Source organism: Lytechinus pictus, chromosome 10, assembly GCF_037042905.1.
Source record: "Lytechinus pictus isolate F3 Inbred chromosome 10, Lp3.0, whole genome shotgun sequence".
Taxonomy (NCBI): Eukaryota; Metazoa; Echinodermata; class Echinoidea; order Temnopleuroida; family Toxopneustidae; genus Lytechinus; species Lytechinus pictus.
This window is the reverse complement of record NC_087254.1, coordinates 33,953,502-33,976,515: the sequence shown is the minus strand read 5'-3', so window position 1 is coordinate 33,976,515 and position 23,014 is coordinate 33,953,502. Positions and strand designations below refer to the sequence as shown.

General features: G+C 34.2%; 1 protein-coding gene across 5 annotated transcripts; it reads right to left on the bottom strand.

The window, feature by feature from the left end:
• Positions 1-163: 163 nt before the first annotated feature.
• Positions 164-22,775, bottom strand: LOC129269526 (transmembrane protein 104-like). Of its 5 annotated transcripts, XM_064105904.1 has the most exons (10): positions 22,558-22,615; positions 19,248-19,332; positions 18,669-18,692; positions 14,220-14,336; positions 10,867-10,978; positions 9,043-9,129; positions 5,873-5,972; positions 5,094-5,187; positions 4,529-4,622; positions 164-3,746 (listed from the first exon to the last, which is right to left on the bottom strand). In XM_064105904.1, exons 2-10 carry the CDS (start codon positions 19,299-19,301, stop codon positions 2,983-2,985), a joined length of 1,446 nt encoding a protein of 481 aa, XP_063961974.1. In that variant the 5' UTR covers positions 19,302-19,332; positions 22,558-22,615; the 3' UTR covers positions 164-2,982. The 5 variants fall into 5 exon arrangements, with proteins under 5 accessions (XP_063961974.1, XP_063961975.1, XP_063961976.1 ...); XM_064105905.1 differs by lacking the exon at positions 18,669-18,692 and having other exon boundaries at positions 22,558-22,614; XM_064105906.1 differs by lacking the exon at positions 14,220-14,336 and having other exon boundaries at positions 22,558-22,611.
• Positions 22,776-23,014: the final 239 nt, after the last annotated feature.

Below are 23,014 nucleotides of genomic sequence, written 5' to 3'. Positions count from 1 at the left end.
TGTGTAATTTCTTCTTTTTTTTTGGGGGGGGTCAGGAAAGTGGACCCTCTGAGATATTGACCCATCCTGTAATTCTGTCGCTTTTATGATTATAAAAATCCTTTAGGGGGCACACAGTATATAATGCGTGGTGGGAATGTGCCGCGGAGGGAACCCCCATTAATTTTTGCACTCAAATTTCCGTTCCAAGGCATAGCATTTTTATCTTATTGAGAAAAAGGACAAAGAAAGCCGCTCCAAAGCATAGCATTTTCTTCTTATCGAGAAAAAAGAAGAAAGAAATCCGTTCCAAAGCTTCGCATATCCGTTACGCCGTTCCGGCCGCGTTGATCCGCTACAGTGAGCTGCAACTTTGGTGAAAAGGGGCCGCAGAGCGCTGTCCGACCATCGCCTTTGCGCGAGCACACCCCCCGCCCGTGCCGCTGGGCTAGCTGCATGCACGTATGCTCGTTCCATAGGGATGCATACGCACTCACACGCAGACAACCCGTTCCAAGGACCCCCGTTTTCATAGTTCCGAGGACCCTCCTTTTTACAATAAGCCCGCTCGAAAGCCCGTTTTTTGTCGCACCCGCGGCACAAACCTACCACTTTTTTGGTCGAGTACCCCCCCCCCTGGGGATTAACACATTGTGTCCAGTACACTCTGGTCAAGCTCGTGAGGATTATACATGGTGTCCAGTACACTGTGGTCAAGCTCGTGAGGATTATACATGGTGTCCAGTACACTGTGGTCAAGCTCGTGAGGATAAATGCATATGAGGGATGTAACAATATGGGCCCAACTTGCATGCTTGTATTATGAACAAACTGTAAGGCTGATTTCTATGATTGATTACACTGATTATTGTGTATGATTAATTGTAAATATCAGGCCTATGATCAACTGCTAAGCTGTATGTTACAGGGCCCTGGGGAGCTTTTAATCAACATTTTTTTGTCTGACATGTCAGATCTAACAACTTTCCTTGATGCTGCTTGGTTGGTTGAGAAGCACTGTTACTATGATAACTGTCGGGTAAACCAGACTTGTCAGAAAAAAATCTTCCGAAAGGTCCTTTCATGTAATGCTCCCCAGATCTGCAGTAGAGTCTGAAGAAGAATGATACATCATGTCTTCTCACCACATACTAACAGCAGACAGTTAAAAACTTGATTTTCATCAAGGTAACGAAGCTTAAATTTGTTGGTAAATTGGTCTTCCAAACATGACTTAAAGTGTGAAGCCAATTTTGTGCTACAATGTCAGGATTGTGGTTTGGCAATTAATCTACACTAAACTGGCAAGCTTTAAAACGGTAAGGGTATATTCAAGATAGAAACATTCCCTTAAAAAAAGATAAATGGAAAAGAAAATGCAATGAAATATAGTACTCATTTTGCATTGTGTGCTAACAGATAAAGCTAATATGTAAAAAAAAAAATACAGTGATTGCATTGAAGAAAAAAAACGAGTCCCAAAACACAAGCTTTATATTCAGTACTAAATCTATCTACATTATAGCAACTAGTGAACAAACAGTATTCCTCTCACACTCCATTTAGTCTGAATAACACTGTAAAGTTTGCAAGATTAGGATTCATACACAGACATACAGTGGTAAAGTTTTTACCTTTAACTTATATTTCAACATAACAATAGCACTAAACAAGATTATAATCCCGGCAGGATTAATTCCTTGAATGCACTGAGCGCTGAAAGGCAGCTCGAGCTAAATCCGGGGTAATAATAATAAACAGTGCGCCTCGGAATAGATTATTTCTAGATAGATGGCGCTATATAAATGCCTATTATCATTATTTTATAGTTTGTACACTCGTGTGTACCTCAAATTGCAGCCAGCTTGATACAGTGTGTAATGTCCGTCAAGTCTATCAATATGATGTGGAATTGCATACTACCCTGATGAAAACTAATCAACTAGAACTAACATAGTTATACAAAATGAATAAAAAAGATTACACTAAAAATTTACCATTATGTGAAAAAACATACAAATATAATCTACAAATAAAAATAATTTTCTTAACTCATAATTGTAGCCAACTTTGATCCATATATAAGGCATTATCACATGAATATCCAACAACATATTAAGTTTGAAGTGTAAACTAGGCAAAACACTCCTAATTTTGTTCGCAACCAGAAGCAGTTTCACAACATTCATGATATTGAAACAAAATCATTATTCATTCATTCCAATTTAAGATAAATTACCATCATCTTCATCGCAAACAATACAAGATATGAAACAACCTTTGAAGGAAAATCTTGTATTGTTTCCCGATTATTGGCAGTACAAGAAAATAATTGTGGCCTGCTCAGTGAGAACAATACTATGAACAATAGCACAGAAATAAAATTGGTACAGGTATAACAAATAATATACCATTTCCATTTTCAACATTAAAACTAATGTCATAAAATGCCAAATGGAAATGCTTATTTCAAGGTTGATATGAAACAAATGAAAATTGCCAGAATGATTCTAGACATCAATTCCTGTCAAAAGAAATTACTAGTTTTTTTTATAGACTCAAGAAAGAAAAAAAAAGAAAATGAATATTGCATGGCACGAAGGTTAGATTTAAACTCTTGACAAAGATGAAGATGTGTGAAACAAAATAAAATGCAAGTGACAAAATTGAGATGTTAAAGCTCTGGTTTCATGAAACTTCATGAAACTTATTAAAATATTCCAATTCTGTCCCATGTAAATGTATCATAAAGAGACAAAACCAATATTACAATTGATTGATAATTTTTAGAACATGATTTTTTGTATCCCTACAATTGATATAAATATGTTCAAATTGCATGTCTTTACGTTACACAGCACTGGTTACATAATTTCCATTACTATGATTTCACTTGATTGAAAAAAAAAAAAAGATACACTTTTCATGAGTACTGTAAACACAATTAACAGTCAGTAAAAAGTACCAATTCTCATTAACGTGATACCTGGGAGCTACAAAATACTAATGAATTCCTTCTAAAACATGATCGACCGTAACGAAGACCAGGCAGAAAATAGCCCATATGATAATGAGAATAAGCCAGATCTTGTGCCTGAAGAGTGACATGTGCTGGTGGAGAACCCACCGTTTGCCCATTGTTCTCTCAGTCTTTTTCCTTGCATAATAAACCAGGAAGACAGGTATAAGATACTGGATTGTAGCCCCTGCGTAGGACCCTGTGATTCCTACAAGCAAGGTGACGTTCGTGGTGGCAAAGGCAACCGCTATGGGTGGCACCAGCACCAAGGTCGGAAACAAAAGCCGCTTGATCGTCCAGTGGTATAACCTATTCTCGTGAAGGAAGAGCGCCATCAGGTTGTTGCGCAGTGTGATGCCGATGATCGGAAAGTTGGTGCTGAGCGTGAAGACGGGGAAGAGCGCGACAAAGTAGGAGAGTGGGATGACTGGCAGCACCTTGCTCTTGAAGAAGTTGAGGGTGTAGATGTCTTTGATGTCGCCGCTGTCGAAGGTGAAGATGGCCGTGATGGACAGGAAGAGGTAGAAGAGGAGGATGAGGACGTAGTCACCGAACAAGAACGCCGTGATGCGTTTCTTGGGTTTGACGGGGGTTATGAGTGAAGGTAATGAATGATGGCACATGAAGGCATACACGCAGACGCCAAAGAAGTTTGGGATGCTCTCAAAGGTTCCTGTAGCAGCCGGTTTCGCTGAACTCTTTCCTCGGCTGATGTAGATCAAGGATGAAAAGATCATCGTCAGGAATGCTGAAGTAGAAGATCATAGATTAAATAATAATTACAATATTATCAAAGTATAGCGAACTCAAAGTGATGTCTTAAGATAAATTCTGCTGGAAATTTGTAGTGGTGGGTCAATACAGTTTTGTTTTTTCTTGTTATAAAGAAAATTGGGTCCATACAGCACTGCTCCGATCAGGACTCGGTGCAGCAATGAAAAATGAATAAATATCTAAAATGGGTCAAATCTAATACTATCTATACTGTCTAAACTATTCATAATATTAAACTTGCATATGATACTGAATTTCATACCTCAACTGAACAAAACCAAACTATGGAAAGACGATATGAGCACAACTATTCTCCATTTTCTTGCTCCAATTCATCTGCCTCTAATTGTCCGGATTGGTGCAGGCCGCCATATCTATTTACAACTTATCCCTATCTCTATCCCGAAGATAATGCTAAGCAATAGCACCACATGCAGAATATTACAGTGGCTTTCAGAATCTTTCAAGGAAAGATGCTGAGTGCGTTTCACAATAACAGCTTCCACTAAACAAACCAGCCCATTAAGGTACCTTACATTTATTAAGTAAATCTATGCTCCATGCAATTTGCTTCATTTTTGTCTTTTGTTCTGTTTTAATTAAATTCTATATGATAAAACAAATTGATACTAAATATATTCACATCAAATAGCTCTCTTCTTTCTATTCTCCATGTAACTTGCTTCAATTTATGCCTTTTTCTGTTTTCAATGAATTCTACAATAAATAAATGTTAATAAAATTCAATATATTTACCTAGCCATCTCATTATAGTGGTGAAGATTTGAAGGTATTTTGTTTTCTGAACATTGAAATACACAAACACTCCCAAGGATACTGAAAACATTGCCTGAAAAGATAAAAAACAACAAAACTATAAAGTTATCTTTATTAGTTACAAACTAATCACTTGCTTCCAGGGCAACTACAATGATTCCAATATTATATGTATGAATTACGACAGTTTAGATCTTTCAATTTTTTTTTCTCCTATGATATGGCTAATTCTCAACTTTCTCATATTTTCTAATTTACTGTATTAGATGATATTTTAGCAGTGGTGTTATTTTCTAAATCCATAAAATTGTGATTCCTGTATGACCATTACAACATAATGAAAGTAAAATTGAAATCATAAATATGAACTTTTATCCATATATACAATTAAAAATGGATGTAGGACAAAATAACTTACTCATACTAGCATTATATGTAAAATAATATTTGCTTCACTATTTACGTCAACTAGCTTTAAAAAAAAAGTAGCTTCACACATCAATATGTTGATAATTCAGGATAGAGAGAATATAGTTAGTTTTACCAGGTATATTCTGTAAGCATTCATCCTTGTTATTGTGACCCCAGTCCAGCATGGATCATTGTCACTAAGATTTTGGGAATCAGCATCATAGGTGCTGAAAATAAATAAAGTTAGAAAGACATTTGATCAAAGAGTTTTGTAGAATATGGAACACATGCACCAAAGTGATAAGATGTGTTATTGATATGATCTTTGAGAACTTGGGTAGAACTAACCAGATGTTTGATTAGAACAGTTCATCAAATCTTTGCCCTAGCTGTAACAAGTATGATACAATAAATGCAAAATTAATTACATTGCAAAATCTGTTGCAAACCAGGTGCATGGAAAAAATACAATTACATCCCTAATTGATCCAATCAGACGACGTATATTCTGCAAATTATAATTTAGTTTCAGAATTAAAACTTTTCATTATCTATATTTTATCAATTTTAATGACACTTGGGGAAATCAAATATATAACAACTTGACACACATTTCTTATAAGTAAAAAATTGAAATTTTACCCGGGCCATGGATCATCCAAATCTTTTTAAAGTAAGAAACACACTGAAAGCGATGATTATTTACATGTATAAATGTGAGTAGTTTCATTCAGTTTATGGTTACATTTATAAGTGTTCAACGTAAACATTCCTTTTGTTGTTTTATCTTCATCTTTTGAATGATTTAAAGTGATATTCTTCCAACACATATATATTCATGTGATTTCAATGCAGTAATGGCAAATGTGTCAAATTTGACTTCTAATTAAAAAAAAATGGCTTATACATTACCATGTGATATCTCTGAGGGACTTAGGAACAGCTACGGCATAGATAGCCAAGTCTCCATATAGGTATACTATGAGGCATATGTAGAATAGGACCAGACCCACTGGAAATCAAAGCAATGTGAGAAAAAATGGTATAAATCTATGAGTATGGGATAAAAGAAATTGAAGGATGAATGCAAAAGATCTCGATGAAGTGAGTTTAAAATGTGAAGGTAAAAAGTACGAAGTTGAAAAACATTGAGCAGGAATGTTTTAAATCGAGGTAGTTGAACATTTTCTGAATCAATCACACTATCATAGTTTACTGACCTTTGACCTCGGTCATGTGACCTGAAATTCGAACAGGATGTTCAGTGATAATTGATTACTATTATGTCCAAGTTTTATGTACAAGACCAATAAACTTTCAAAGTTATGATGGCCAAAGTTCATTGACCTTAAATGGCCTTTGACCTTGATCATGTGACCTGAAACTTGCACAGGATGTTCAGTGATACTTGATTACTCTTATCGCCAAGTTTCATGAATCAGATCCATAAACTTTCAAAGTTATGCTGGTAATTCAACAGATACTTCCAACATGGCCAAAGTTAATTGACCTTTGACCTTGGTCATGTGACCTGAAATTCGCACAGGATGTTTAGTGATACTTGATTACTCTTATGTCCAAGTTTTATGAACTAGAACAATAAACTTTCAAAGTTATGATGGTAATTCAACAAATACCCCACAACTTGGCCAAAGTTCATTGACCTTAAATGACCTTTGACTTGATCATGTGACCTGAAACTCACACAGTATGTTCAGTGATACTTGATTACTCTTATGTCCAAGTTTCATGTATCAGATCCTTAAATTTCTAAAGTTACGATGGTAATTCAACAGATATCCCCAACTTGGCCAAAGTTCATTGACCCTAAATGACCTTTGACCTTGGTCATGTGACTTGAAACTCAGACAGGATGTTTAGTAATACTTGATTAACCTTATGTCCAAGTTTCATGAACTAGGTCCATATATTTTCTAAGTTATGATGACATTTCAAAAACTTAACCTTAGGTTAAGATTTTGATGTTGATGCCGCCACAGCCACTGCCGCCCCCGTCGGAAAAGCGGCGCCTATAGTACACTCTGCCATGCAGGTGAGACAAAATGGGCAAATTCATTCATCCAGGTTTTAAATCCGGTTTAGTCCCTGACTTTGGGGTTGGCTGGATTCATCCTGCACTCACAGAAATCACCATCTCCCTCTACTTTACTCTATTCACTGCATCCTCCTCCCTCAACACAACCCTCTTATTCTCCTCCACCACTTGTTCTTCGATGTCCTCTGCGGTTGCCCCCTTCCCCTCTGACCAGCCACTTCAAACTCAAGTGCCCTTCTTAAAACACGATCAACACATGTCCACGCCATTGTTCTTTGCCTTTGCTATGATTTGATCCACAGTCTCTTCCAAACCCACCATCTGCATCAAAACCTCAGTCTTCTTCCTGTCCATCAGTTTCACATCACACATCGCTCTGACCACTGCTCTCCCAATCCTTCTAAAAATCCCCTTCTTGTTTCGCTACCATACTTGTTATATCGCCGATCTCACGCAACTCCTATAAACCAATCCTTTCATCTTGATAGGAAATTTGTCCAATAAAACGATTCTCTGCATTTCCTAGACTTCACCCATCCAAATCTTGCCCTCGCTGTCACAGCTGCCCTGCCTGCACCCTCCACTCTCACGCATCCTGACCCATATGTAAGAAATCTCTCTCATAGTTTCCAATTCGTCACAAAACTTTTTGTCCTTCTTCAAACTTTCCACACACAAAATCTCTTGCAAGCCCCAGGGTCACTCTCTTCATCTTTGTGCATGTCTCCCATGAATCCATTTCCCACACAGCAAATTCCTATTAAGCCACACTAATGAAAATATTCACCAAACCAGAATACTTGCTGGACAAGGCTTTTGTATTCTTCTCACTCGCAATCTTCTTTCCAATCAAAGTCAGTTTAATAATTCTGAAAGCTAAAGCAATGGAAACAGTTACTGGAGCCCTACATTACTTCATCTCTGGGATGAAATTATCACTGACTTTCTTATTACTGAATTTCAATTTAAGGTCACAAGCACAAACATTTCCCCTCTTTTATGTATCACATATGTGCCCTCTCCCTATAACCTTTACATTGTCAATGGATCTATTTTTTTTTCAATTGAATTGCTGTACAGCCGAGGCCAGCCAAGAATTTTGCATACAAATTAATGGATGCAGAGGAACTGAAACATGGTATTCAATAACAGTTTACAAATAAAAAGTGTCTTATTCAAAAAGAGATCTACACCCACACATTTATATCATGATCAAACATGACAGGATTGACTTTCTTTTGTTCCATACATAACTAGTAATATTGAAGATGCAATCATTGTTTCTGTAAACAATTCACATGAAGGAAGATAAACAGGTCAAAGTACAGAAAAACACTCTTCAATCAAATACATAAACTGCAACATTCATTCTATCAAATCAAGTTTCTTTTGTTAAGGAGCTACCTAACTGAGCGGTGAATGCTAACAAATTTTTTTTAATTTTGCCACTTCGTAAAAGCTTACAAGAAGTTCTTAAACAGCTTTTCTTCCTGCAGAAATATTTCAAACATGTCACATGTATTACCAGTACAAAGCACACATTTTGTACAATTGGTTTCTAGTATTGTAAATAATATAGGGTATGTTAAAATATAATCTTGTTTCATATAAAGTAGATAATTGTTTGCTTCAGGTTTTTGCAAATTATTTGATTGATGGATATGCCTTTTTCATTTTCTAGAACTTGCCATAGTACATACATTTTGTTATTAAAATATCAATGTTTTATACTATCAATAGGACCCCATTGGAAATAAGCCTTTCAGCTTTCATGGGTTATCCTGTCAAGGTATTCTTTTCAATTATTGTATCTCATATAACTTGTGATATTATGAAATCATGAAAATATGAAATAATATTACAATGCGCATCACAATAAATTATTTTTAGATAGATGACATAATATAAATGCCTATTATTATTAATATTATATTCTTGACAAATAAAATCAATAAATCATAATATCATAGAAACATTCTCCACTTCCTGAGGAGAATTGATTGCAGACAGATATACATGTACCGACCTTTGTTGAAGAACATAGAAGCCATCTGACCCATATCAACCAGTTCCGTAATCTCAAAATAATCAGCATGCTTTTTTGCGGCTCTAACTAGAACACAGAAAGTCATAAAAATGAGGATTAGCAGATTTGCAAACACGAAATTACTTTCGGACTACTATCTTTCTATCATTCTCAATTATATAATTATTGTAATGACTTCAATTGAAACATTTTGCTTCTAATTTAATTCACAATGAAGTTGATCTATTTCTGTAGGAATCTGCCAATTCTTTTTCAATTACATTTTAAATGTTGGTAAAAAGTAACTCTGGTAAAACCATTTTAAGCATTTAAATCAACATCATGGCAGACTCAATGTACAGACTACAGTCTTAAAGTGAAATAATCTAGACAAAGAAAATAATGGAAAAACCTCTGTACTGATAAAACATTTGTTCTATGAAATTTTAACCAAGGATATAATAAGAGAGGACAGAGTTGTCACAAAGTAATTCTATTGTTAAGTTTTAAAAAAAAAATTAAAAGAAAGATAACAGAGCATGTCAGAAATTGATTTATGCTCTGACAAAGCAACACATCATAAATGCATAAAACATGGGTTCAACTTTTCTTCTTTAAACTTTCAGGAGCATCTACCACTGTCGTCAAACACTGTGACATTTAAATCTGAACAGGAGTTTGAGCATTTCACGATACATGCCCTGCCAAGGGCCATTAATATTCATGAGGAGCCTAAACTTGTGGGTTGACAAGTTCTTCCATCAAAGCAAACACAAAAAGTAAGAATATAGAAATTAAATTCATATTTTTACTGAAGGAGGAACCATAAGTATATGGAAGTATAAGCAGTAATATTAGTGCATACATTGTGTGTGGTAATAAAAGGATCTGATGACCGGGGTAATAATAATTACAATTTAAAGTGCTTAGAAACACAAATTATAACATAAATGTTACTATCAGTGACACGGCATCTGTTCCAATTGCTCCGGGCTTTATTTTGTGTAAGATACAGGGTTAGGGTTACGGTTGCAATGAGGTTTTATGTTAGGCTTAGGGCTGGGTTGAGGATAGGGCAGTGTTAAATCTAGGGTGAAAGTTGGTCAGTGGATCTGTCAGCAGAGCAAATATCATGGAACCGGACCTATCATCGTCATCATCATTATCATCATCATCATTATTGGGTTTCTTTATTTATTATCAGTGAGATCCCTGGAAAATTGTAATGTTTAGTGGTTTGTAATCACTAAAAATAGGAGAGAAATACTGTGAATGGTGCATGGTGTCGAGGGCACTGTTGTCGACCAGTCTCTTATAACTTAAGGCGACAGCACACCTTACGATTGGTCTGCGACCCGATTTCAGAATAAAATGTAGTAGAATTTGATGCTAATATTGAGACTTGGAATATCTTACTGTGTAATGTTCTAAATCATCGTACAAATACCTGTGTTCAAATCTGTGACTGTGCTATCATCCTTCTTAGAATAAAAGCGAATTTAATATCTAGTCGTAATGACGTCATAGCAGTCGTACGATTGCCTACGATTTGAAACTAATTTGGCCTTTACTCTAAAATAAAGGCTTGTAATCTTTCAAAATGGTTATATTAGTATTCTTTCAATTAATTTTAACCTCAAATAAAATGATATGTTCCATTCACTTTTTCAGAAAATTAGCAAAATGCGATTTGTTCCAAAATCGGATCGCGAACAGTCGTAAGGTGTGCGGTGGCCTTTACGTGCAGGAGTGACGTCACAATGTTGAAGGGCATAAGGATTATTAAATGTGAGAATTAAAGGTAGTTGTCCTGGCTGTATTTACCTGATGAGTAATTGATGGTGTTCCCAGTGAGTAATCTTTCCTTTTCATCATTCTCAGTATCAGGTATATATGGATCACTGCTGGAGGAGCTTGTCGAACTCGTCTCATCGAGCTTTAAAACAAAGAACACAGCAAACATATCTAAAATCATTCTCAGTATTAGGTATATATGGATCACTGATAAAAGTGCTTGTCGAACTCGTCTCATCGAGCTTTAAAACAAAGAACACAGCAAACATATCTAAAATCATTCTCAGTATCAGGTATATATGGATCACTGATAAAGGTGCTTGTTGAACTTGTCTCATCAAGCTTTATAAAACAAAGCAAACATATACAAAATGAAGAGCACTCATGATCATTATCATATCACTGTTACAGGGGCCTGTTGAATTCATCTCATCAAGCTTTAAAAACAAAGGACAAAGCTAATATATGCAGTATTATGAATATCCATATTATAAAAAATCACCTGATTTTGCAGTCCTTTGAGAAAACCAAATGTTGTTCTAGTGTAGAAAATATATTTCAAAGGGCAAATTCACCCCAGCAAGAATTTTATTTGAATGGAAAAAGTAATATGGCCGAAATGTAATCAAAATCAGATTTCAAATAAGAAAGTTATGACAGTATAACTTCTGCTGAATTTCACAAAACACCTATATCACATTCTGGTCAATAGTCAAATGAGGGAACCAATATCATTACTCATTATAGTTCTGAGAGATGTCAATCATAACATATCTGAATTTTTCATTTTAAAGGTTAAACTCCCCCTTAACTATCAGGGATTGTCATAGATGCAATCTCTTATGATTTTTGAAGATGTTTCCTTACTGTAAAATCTGCAAAAATTAAACTATTCTACATTTCATATTCAAAATACAAAAGAAAAAGCGAGTCAGTGACAAAATCAGCCCTCTTATTTGTTACAACATTGTGTTTTCCATGTACCTGTCACCGTTTTGTGACATAAAATAAGTTTCAATTATTTGTCACAAAACTTTTCATTATTATTTTTTTAATAAGTGAAACAAAATTCAACATTATGCTTGTTTAAGTTGTCTCTTTTTATTCGAATCTAAATTTGTTTTCTGTTGGACTTGATCTGTAAGCTACAGATATGCAGAATTTAGTAGTTAACATGTTAATTTGTTAATGACTGGAAAAGGAAATCTATGTTTAATAACTTGGGCAATTACAGAATTTAGTAGTCAACTCGTTAGCAGTATAGTCATTAAGTTAAATTAAGGGTCTAAATCCCACTATAACTTGGCTCTCTAAAAAGGGAGACTACAGCAAGCCAGTGTAATTAAAGCCATGGTTTCATTATTGTAGTGGTTTTTTCTCACTATTCTGATACTTGCTGAGATACGGTTTCCTCCTAGCATTGACACATACATGTAATTATAAGTGTAACAATTTTTAGTGATAAATGTGATTAATTATTAATTGCCATTTATTATCGTATCTGATTAACTATAACATTCAAATCATTAGGCACACAATCAGTACTAATTGCAAATTTGATAGGCATGCATTTAATACTGTAGTTGAGAATGAAACTAAAAAACCTTATCTATTCGAGGTTTGCTATTCTTTTAGATAATTCAATTAATTTCTTCTTTTGATTTTTGTTTCATTATTTGTAAGTGTTGCTCTGCCTTTTCATTCTTTTTATGAAGTATCTGAAGCATCCTACTAATAGCTTTCAAAAAAGAAATGCAGAGAAACTACACCTTATCAACAGAGCTTGTCAAATCAACAATTCTTTCAATCTATGATAGGACTATACACTCTCATATTTTTTTTAACTGACCAAAAAGTTGGATTAATTAAATAAAAACTGACAAACTGTTGGTTAAAAAATAAATCCTACACAGTAAAAATGCTGTTTAAATGTTTACAATGCTGTTTAATATATGAACTGTTGTTTAAACAGTTGAAACAAGTACTGTCAGGTTCATATAGTAAATAGCATTTTTGTTGTGTAATTCATTTTGCATGCAATTTCGATTTAACCAATAGTCGGTAGATTCATACATGTATTTCAACCAGTTAATATGTCGGTTCAAATTATCTGAGAATGTAATTACCTGTGCCGGCCGCACAGAAACGCTGTTAGCCTAACAGAGCGCTAACAGTAAGCCCAGTCACATTTTTCAGATTGTGAATTCTAAACATTTATTTCAATGTGTAAGTAATGCATTGTTGTAACATTAGGCATCGCTGCTACCGTAGCCTACCGGTTGTAACAGGGCCTCTGTTAGAACATTGTTAGCGCTAAGAACGTTTCTGTGCGCTCAGTACTGCTTGTTATACTCCGGGGGGGGGGGGGGTGGGGCAAGTCAAATGTATTGCTGTACACATGCGTGACCAAATTATTTCCAAATACCCCCTAAACGAGTTTTTTCTCTGTGTGCAAAATATCCCCCTAAACAAGTTTTTCGCTGGCTTTATTTACACAATTTGGCCCTAAACGAGTTGTCGCCAAAACATGACCTTGGGGAAAAAACATACCCTAAACATGTTTGGCTAGTCTTTAAAAAAAAGCTTTGGAAAAAAAAATACCCTAAATACGCTTGACCCCGCGATCGACCATTGACCAGTCATTCAAAACCACCCATTTTCTTGAAAATCTGTGTTTTTGATACCCATAGTGAGTGCATGCACGGCCCGCGTCCAAAACTGAAAATACACCCCTTTAAACACATTTTTTTTTGGTCACGCATGTGTACAGCAATATATTTGACTGGCCCCCAGGGGTTATAATCTACACGTATGTAATTTTAACCTATCAAACTATGACTACATTTGGTCTTGTAAATCTATAACTACATGCAAATAGCACATTACTATGAAATAAATATATTTCATTACTCATTTATTTCAATATATAAAAAATATTCACTAGATATGAATGCATATGATAGCATACAGTACTTTTCTTGGGTCAGTTTTTAATTGTACAATTGATCTTTTTTCCTGTAAATCTATTTTAGTATTTGTCCTTATCTCAGGTCAGGGATTTAGAATGGTCAACTGATAATGGCCAGAAGCTGAAAAGGAAGTTGACTTCCAACAGATTAATATCCCTCTGCTAAATAAACAGTTCATAATTCTACTGATATGATCATAAACTTAAATGACTTTGGTGATTAAATGTTCTTTGCATTAACATTGTACAACATGTTTCATTGAATACTGAGTAAAATGTACATGTAGGCTACTTAAAGCATGTTTTCATTGGGTCAATGCCCTTTTCACCAGTGCTTTCAGCATCTTATCAATACCGATTCAAAAGGTCAATGCACTTTCACTGGAAATGCAGGTAGATTGAAACTATGAAGTACCTTTGTGATAATTGGTAGCTTTGAACTAGATCCAGGAAGTGACTTTGAGTCTGATTTGGGGATTGTTGTAGACGATGATGATGATGATGTTGGTGGTCGTACTTCTAATGGCCCATCCTGTTTTTTTGAGATAATCTTATTTCCATTCATTCTAGTTTAGTTTGTTATTTGACTGTTATTTGAAATTAGTGTGTTAAAATGAAGAAATAGAATCTGCATGGATTGCATTTACAGCATTACTGATAGAGAGGACTAACACAGCTGTCAATCTTAATTGTGAAACTTTCTTTTTATCCTACTTCCAAGCCTAAAACCCTATTTTCTTCAAAATTTTGAAGAAAAAAACATACCAAAAATATCTTTCTTACAAGTTTGAAAAATCCTATTTCTAGGGGGAAAATCTTGTTTAACGTAACTCTTCCCTTAGAAATCCTATTAAATAGGATAAATCCTACTTATTGGCAGCTCTTGATTAATTTTCACCAATAACATATTAAACATATCAGATAGAAGTTTAATTTTATCTTGTCTTGTTAAAGGAGAATGAAACCCTTGAAACCAGCTGAATCCATATCAAAGAGAAAAATCAAAGAAATATTTTGTTGAAAGTTTGAGGAAGATTGAATGAATAATAAGAAAGTTATGAGCATTTGAAAATTGAGATCACTAATGCCATGTAGATCCTCCCATTGGCAATGCAACCAAGATCTGTGATGTCACACACGTACAACTCCCTCATTACTTTAGTACTTATTTCACTTATATTCTCATTTTTATAGAGTCTATCACAAGGTGAGGTGTTCATAACTTTCTTATTATTCATTCAATCTTCCTCAAACTTTCAACAATATGTTTCTTTGATTTTTCTCGTTTATATGGATTCAGCTGGTTTCAAGGGTTTCATTCTCCTTTAAAAAATCATTTACTTTACGTACCAGTATATTGTCTATATCCCTATTTGTTTCCTGGAAGGGGGGAGTCAGAGTATATCACAGTAAACACCTGGATATTTATTTTCGATTTGTGAGGTATTATCCTGATGCTATCTCCATTCAAGTGTACACTCTTAATTTAAAGGATTTAAAATAAATCCAGGGGCCCATAACACAAAGGTTAGTGACAAATCATATGCTTTGATTTTCATGATTAATTGTAAATTGTAGTAAATGCTATCAATCGTAATAGAAATGTTCCACAATGATTGCTATTAAAGCTTTGTGTTACGGGGCCCCAGATCGGCTGTGAATAGTGACAAGCCGGTCCAGCCAGAAATTGGATTTAGATTTAAACCGTTTGGATCTAAATTTAATGCTAAAAGATTTGAATTCAAATCTTTTGAGATTCATAAATTTATCCTTCGGATTACAAATAAATCCAATATTTGGCTGGTCACTTTTCACAGCCGATCTCTATTCATTTTAATCCTTGATATTTAGAATGTAAACCCGATAAAACAAGCCCATTTCAAGAAAATCCTGACCAATATGAAAGTAATCACAAGTAAAAGAAACATATATTTCCTGTGTCTTTTTTTCTCTCTCTCCTCACCGCACAAGTAAAAAGTCTGAGTACAATTTCTACCTGTTTCTTTTTTTTGCATGTATGTGCACTTATAAAGATGTGAATGCCCCCCCCCCTATTCATTTCTTTTTGCACAAGAAAAAATGAACCTAATATTTCAGCTACATAATGTGTTTTTCATAGCCTAAATGTAGGTTTTTAAAAGTCATAACTTTCACTGGATTGCATTTTGGTTGCACAGAACTTGCTAGTTGCTGAACTACATGTACAATACTACGAAAAACTAATGAACTGCATGCATATTATTATTAATTACTTTGAAGTGTTTCTGTTCTACGTTTGAATTATTTTGTTAGTACTAAACTGCTTATTGAAACAACTCCTCTTCAAACTAGGATAAAATATTAGAGGCAGATGATGGATGTTGCATATCAGAGAATACCAGTGGAATGTTTAATGAAAGTTATCAGCACGAGTTCATGTTAAAGTTGTTCTGAGTTGCCATAGCAACAGTCAGATACATGTTCTTCATAGCCAATCAAAAAGAAAGAAAGTTGTCAGATAAAGGGCAAAGAAGTCATGTTAAGTCAGTGATTACAATGTGTTTAAAATTTGAAATAAAAAAAATATATATAGTCTACGGAAAAATAAATAAATGTACGTTACATCAATAGGTGAACAAAGTTCTGAAAGTATGTTATGATGTATAGGTTGGATTAGTATAAATTCAGTCAGATATTACCTTTACCCTCAGAACAATACTCATTAGAACTTGCAATTTCAGAATGCATTCAGTAATTACTTTAACTGCTTTCAACAATAAAAAAAATGTACATTAATCAACCTTAGCTGCACGTACATAAATATGACTTGAGAGCTCAAAAACAGTAATTTTTCTAACAAATTATCAAGTCTTCTACTATGCTTTGTACGTATATAATAAACGTACTGTTGTTTTGTAAAGAAAAAAAAACATCCCAAAATTTAGGTCTGAAAACAAAAAGCATTCAAATGCAGCAATGTTAAAATTCAATTTCACTTTTTTGTGATGTGACAAAGGAAAGCCAAATGGAGTAGACATTAATAAAGAACTGAATATTTTCCTCAGAGTGTAATTGATAATCAAAACAAAGCTGTGACATATGTAGTTTTATGGGTTCAATTTTGATAAAGAAAAATGTTATTTATTACCAAAACTATGATAGCAGTTAAGTTACATGTTATATGTATGTGTGTGTAGAGATGCAGTCAGCACATGCATCTTCATGTGCATGTACAAGAACAAATGAAAATGTGAAGAAAAAAAAAGTTAGGAGAAAACAGGCCCAATAATAAACATATTTTGATGGATCACTGAAAAAGACCTGAAAAAAAAATCATAATTCCACATGATTAAACATTTAACGATAAAAAATAACAAAGGAAAATTATAATGTACTTATGTTTCACATTATACAAGCAACTTCTCAATCATTGGGACTATGTCCATATCCAGTAGAGGAAAAAAAATCAAGCTCTTATATTTTCAATTATTTTTTCAAGAATGTGAATTAGCTTTAATAGTAAATAAACAGTATGAATGAACCAAGTACCCCCAGTTTTGAATTGAAAATATATAATACAATCAAGCAAAGAAAAAAACAACTTAATTTTCCACCACCATCAATGGCACCTTGCATTAATACCCAATGCAGAGAGAATTGTGGGAAACGTTAGTAAATATTTGATATCCAAAATACCCTCTACCTTAGCAGCAGTAGCAACAATGAGCCGAAAAATTTTGTGGGAGTACGACATGGCATATGGGGCAAAAGTTTAAAAAATCTGAGAGCGTGCAAAGCAAATGAGCAAACATTGTTACCTTTTTAATTAATTTTTTTTTAAATAGATTTTGACATCATATTCAGAAAATATATTTCAACCTTTTTTCTTTCCTTTCCTTTTTCTTTTCCCCGTTGTTTTACTTAGAGGTGATCCATGGCGCCAAAGTCCCCCCCCCCCTTCCCATCTGTATACCAGTGCTCAGCCCATCTACATCATCACACATAATAAAAAAAAAAGTAATGATATATTTCCTCTTTTTTCTTGTATTCTACCCTGGACAAAAATTATCAGTATTATGCCACCTGTGAAAGCATCCACCCCCACCCCTTTCTCAAGGTCTCTGAAGAAGTAAAGGCGATCTTTTTTAAATTTAATATGAGAACTTTTTCTGAGGTTCCAGGGATATTTTCAGCATGAAATCAGATTGAGATTATAAGACACTTTTAAAGATGTTTCTACTGCAATCAAACCTGCATAGTCTTTTTGTTAACCATGTTCTTAAATTATGAAAATGCAAGCATCATTTAAGAAAACAGAAATTGGTTACTCTTTGGGTTTTTTTTCTTTGATTGAGGTATCTATAATCTAACGATATTAAATTTTTGCGATATGTGCTTTTCTTTGATATTCAGATACATGTACCGTCAGCAAAATATTTTTTCTATCCTTTCTTTAAATTGTTTTACTCACTCATGCGTAATTGAGGAGTCATACAAGTTGTGTCAGATGAAAGATGAGACTCTAAAACTAAACTTTACAAATGATACATGTATCTATTACCGGGGCCCGTTTCATAAAGTTGTTCATAAGTTAAGAGCGACTTTAAGAACGACTGGTGATCCTTTATTGTGGTAAATGATATTCACCAATATATGTTGGTGATTATTTAGCGCATAAGAAAGGATCACCAGTTGTTCTCAAAGTCGCTTTCAACTTACGAACAGCTTTATGAAACACCCACCAGGTAAATTTGAGATAGAACACATATCATTATTTTCTTATATTAAACAAAGAGTTAAAATGAATAAAGCCAATTTTAGTTTCCCTGAAAAGTATGGAGCCCTAAGTAAAGCATGCACCTTGGAATTTATATTGAGGACTTACCTTATACGGCCGAGGTTTATAATCCTTTTTATGCCCAAAACAAGTTAAGATATTTAAGTACAAGATTAATTATTTCAAAATATGGAATTTCATAGCAATTATCATTATTGTCATAACAGAAAAAAAACAATACTACTAATACTACTAAACTACTACTGCTGCTGCTGCTACTACTACTACTACTACTGCTACTGCTACTGCTACTGCTACTACTACTACTACTACTACTACTACTACTACTACTACTACTACTACTACTACTACTACTACTACTACTTCTAGTACAACAACAACTACTACTACTACTACTACTTCTAGTACAACAACAACTACTACTACTACTACTACTACTACTGGTACTTCTACTACTACTACTACTACTAATACTACTACTGCTGCTGCTGCTGCTACTACTACTGGTAGTAGTAGTAGTACTACTACTACTACTACTACTACTACTACTACTAACTACTACTACTTATGTTACCCTTCTTCATTTTTTAGCAGTTCTAGTTACAATTCACTCCTAGATATGGATATTCCACAAAACCTTATTTTCTGAACAAGAATTTGTCTAACCTCTCTTTTCTTGTCCTTCCTGCGGTACTTGATGATCCCATTGGCTGCAGCCATAGCCTCTATCACAAACGTAGCAGTTACATAGCTGTAAAAAATAAAATTATGCTTAGTGATATATAGAGGATATCAACATTTTAATAATATATTTATCGGTTATATTATATACTGAGACAAATGTCACCAATATTCTGGAGGATGAGTTTAGCACCATACATGTACATCACAATGCATGTTAAGAGAAAAAAGAAAAAATACAAAAAATATCTGTTAGATAAAATGTAATGTAATTGCCAGCTTATATAGTTCACTTATATTTACTTTTACTACACAAAGTTTTCGTAAAACCTCATTTTCTTCTTCTTTGTTTGCTTTTGTTATAATATAATAATTCGTACAGTTTTGATGTGTACCATTTATATTACAAGAAACATTGTTTTTGTTTTCTTGTAATGGCATCCAATTTTGGAATGCTCTTCCTAATCAAGTAAAAGCAGTTAAAAATTTTCCTCACTTTAAGAGTGCATTAAAGAAGCACCTAAAACTGGAATCTACTCGAGAACAGTATTACCAGTAAACATCATACATTTTGTACAGTTGTTTCTTAGTAAATAATGTAGGGTATGATAAAATATAATTCTTGTTTTATATTTTGAAGATTATTGTTTGCTTCCGGTATTTGCAATTTATTTGACTGATGGATGTGTATTTTTTTTACCATATTCCAGTACTTGTCATAGTAATGTATGTTTAATGTTTTATACTAACAATTGGACCCCACTGGAAATAAGCCTTTCGGCTTTCATGTGCTATCCTGTCAAGGTATTCTTCAATTTCATTGTAATCACCTGTGATATTCTTGATGAATAAAATCAATTAATCAATCATTTGTAACAGGAGTCTCTCTTGACAAGCAGCTTAGCTTTCAGTGACTACCCCACTTCATGTAACATTATATTGAATACTTGTCAAATAATCATTTAAAGAAATTTCACGAGGATTTTTTCAAGGTTGTAGTAATTTGGCAGTATGATTTAAAAAAATAAATAAATAACTGAGCAATAAATGCTGAGCAAGCTATTTTGAATCACGAGCCTCATTTGCAACTCACTTAATTTTGAGAACTTATCCCCGAAAGTCTCTGGTTCGGAAATTTTACTCATAATATTAATAATGCAAACTAAATTATCCAAACAAACAAAAACAGCAAACTGCAAAAAAACAAGACCATAAATTTAAATCAAATACATGTACGGTAGTGAATAAGACACAGGTAAAGAAAATCAATTACTACTCAAATTGTCACAACTGTATCTCCAGATTTACATTATGTCTTACAAATAAGGTTCTCTGCAGCTTATTGAACTGAAAAAAACATAAACAAGTACTAGAGTCTAGAAGTCATGGTCAGACAACATTACATAACATGTAAACAGTCCATTTGGTCATCCTATCAATATTTAACACAGTAGGTCTCAGCATTATTTGGATTTTGGTTCACAAGTCAAACAGAAGCTACTGTAGACCTTAGAAACTCTGTATTGTCTTGTTTGTAAGGTTCATTATCTATAAATCATTAAATATTCATTCCAGAGGATAATGCCTTCCACAAACACAATTACAACAAGCAGACTTTTAATAGTGTTTGGTATTGTGTACGATTTTTATTTCTTCAATAATTTACTACTGTCCTTATCCAAGTTCCCTGGCTTTTTTGCTTTTATTGCTTCTTACAGAAGGCCCTATCATGCTATTCAAGATTGACTTTCTTTCCACTCAAATGAAAACAGTCCTAAATCTTTTTGTGTGGGGTAGCTAGTAAAGGACTATCAGTTTGATGTCATTCTTTCCATGTACAATTAACGCATTATCTATACAACTTGATGCCTGAATAAAATTGCTAAACTAGATGTTCCAACATATAAATTAAGATAGCCCTTCTGCTAAAAAATTCCATCTTCATTTCACTGAGTTTTTTATTCACAAATAACTGAAAGAAGATTGTTCCTTATAATGGAATTGCTTAGACTTTTATGTCTTTTAAGGTAGAAATATTGAAGAAAAAAAAATCAAAGTTACATGTAACACAGTTAAAACGAAATTTCTTAAAATAACGTCCATGGAAAATTAAGTTTACTTTGGCAGATTTTTATGCAGTTCTAACAAACATTATACATAAAGAGATATGATTGAGTATTAATATACCTTTTCATACCTGGGTCACATTGCATAACATATAGCCCCCCCCCCCTCCCCTTCCCCCATGCAACTATACAGGTGTACATATATTTTTTCATTAAAAAAAAATTATCATTGGAAGTCATGGGGCCAGGCTCGATTAGCACTTGTGCTATTTTCTGGTCCTATTTACCATGGTATTTTTATACGTGTGTAACTGTTATGCAATTTGTTTCATAACCTGTAAATATGTGAATATTGTTTGTAAATAAATAAATCAAATCAAGTCTGGATTTTTGGGGTGTTCAGATGTTCTTTTTATAAATATATTGCAACAAAAACACCAAGGACTTATAAAAGATCTCTCCAATCCCTATGCAATATTTGAGCGAATCCTGAGAAATAGACAAAATATTGTTGAAGCAATAAGAAAGTTAAAGATGGTAAGGAGAAGGATTTAAAACTCAATTTACATATTTATGATATTTGCATTTCCCTTCTTTAAAATGCAGCTTAACTTGGATTTAATGATTGGCAATTAAAAAAACATATACTGTAAATAAGATGTAAAGTCCTCTCACTAATGGTTTTGCAATCAAGTTAAATCTACATCCCGACCTTTCCCTACAATTGAATTATGCAGCCTGCAGGATTTACTGCCCTTCAATTTCGTACTTAAAGCTCGTGGATAGTGTTGGTAAAGGATACAAAAATTCCAGTTGAATGAATCTTTTTTGTTGAATAACAATTGCTGATAATAAATCAATGTGAAAGTGACAAAATTTCATCTTGGAAATATCAAAATTTTAAATAAACTCTGAGAAATAAAATCAATTTCCTCGGCTGAATTCACTGACAATTAGCTGAATTTATGCGCACCGATATAGCGCCCACTTTCGTCCACGACTGATTTTTTCCCCCTGTTCGTCGATCGCTATTCCGTTCCACTTTTAGCAAACCGAAATATCCCTGCGAGCGTAGTCTGCTAATTCCGTATATGCTCGTCGGTTATTGTTATAGCATGACTTCCGTCGAGTTTCTCCCCCGGCGGCGAGTTCTGCGAGGAGCGCAGGCGACCATAACGTTGCGTTAGATTGGTTAGAGAGTTAAAAAAAAAACATGGGGACTGACTTACCCTTATGCTGTCCCTCTAACCTGTAGTTCACATGTTACTCTAGTTTTTTTTTAGGTTCACGAAAACGTACTGGAGATGTTTCTGTCAAAATTTTGGCTACAAATTTCCACGTGCGACAAGATTAGTTCATTGGCTGAACTATGGAGAGGATTGATTGAAATTACGGTATTCATGCTGCATGCATTGCGCGATGCGATGGACAGTGGCCACGCTCGCTCAGCTCGGCCTCCTGACATTCCCATCATACACATTTTTTGCGTGTACAACGATTGTGTTCATGTCTTTCACGTCATATTTCAGCGCATGCATTGGGGAAGGGAAATTTGAAAATGGGGAAAAGGGAGAAAAGAAAGAGAGGGAAAGATAACGAAAAAGAGTAATGTTTTGATCATGGGCAAGATTCGTATATCTAATTGCTACTGCAAATGCGAAGCACGAGTAGAATTTTTTAAATATA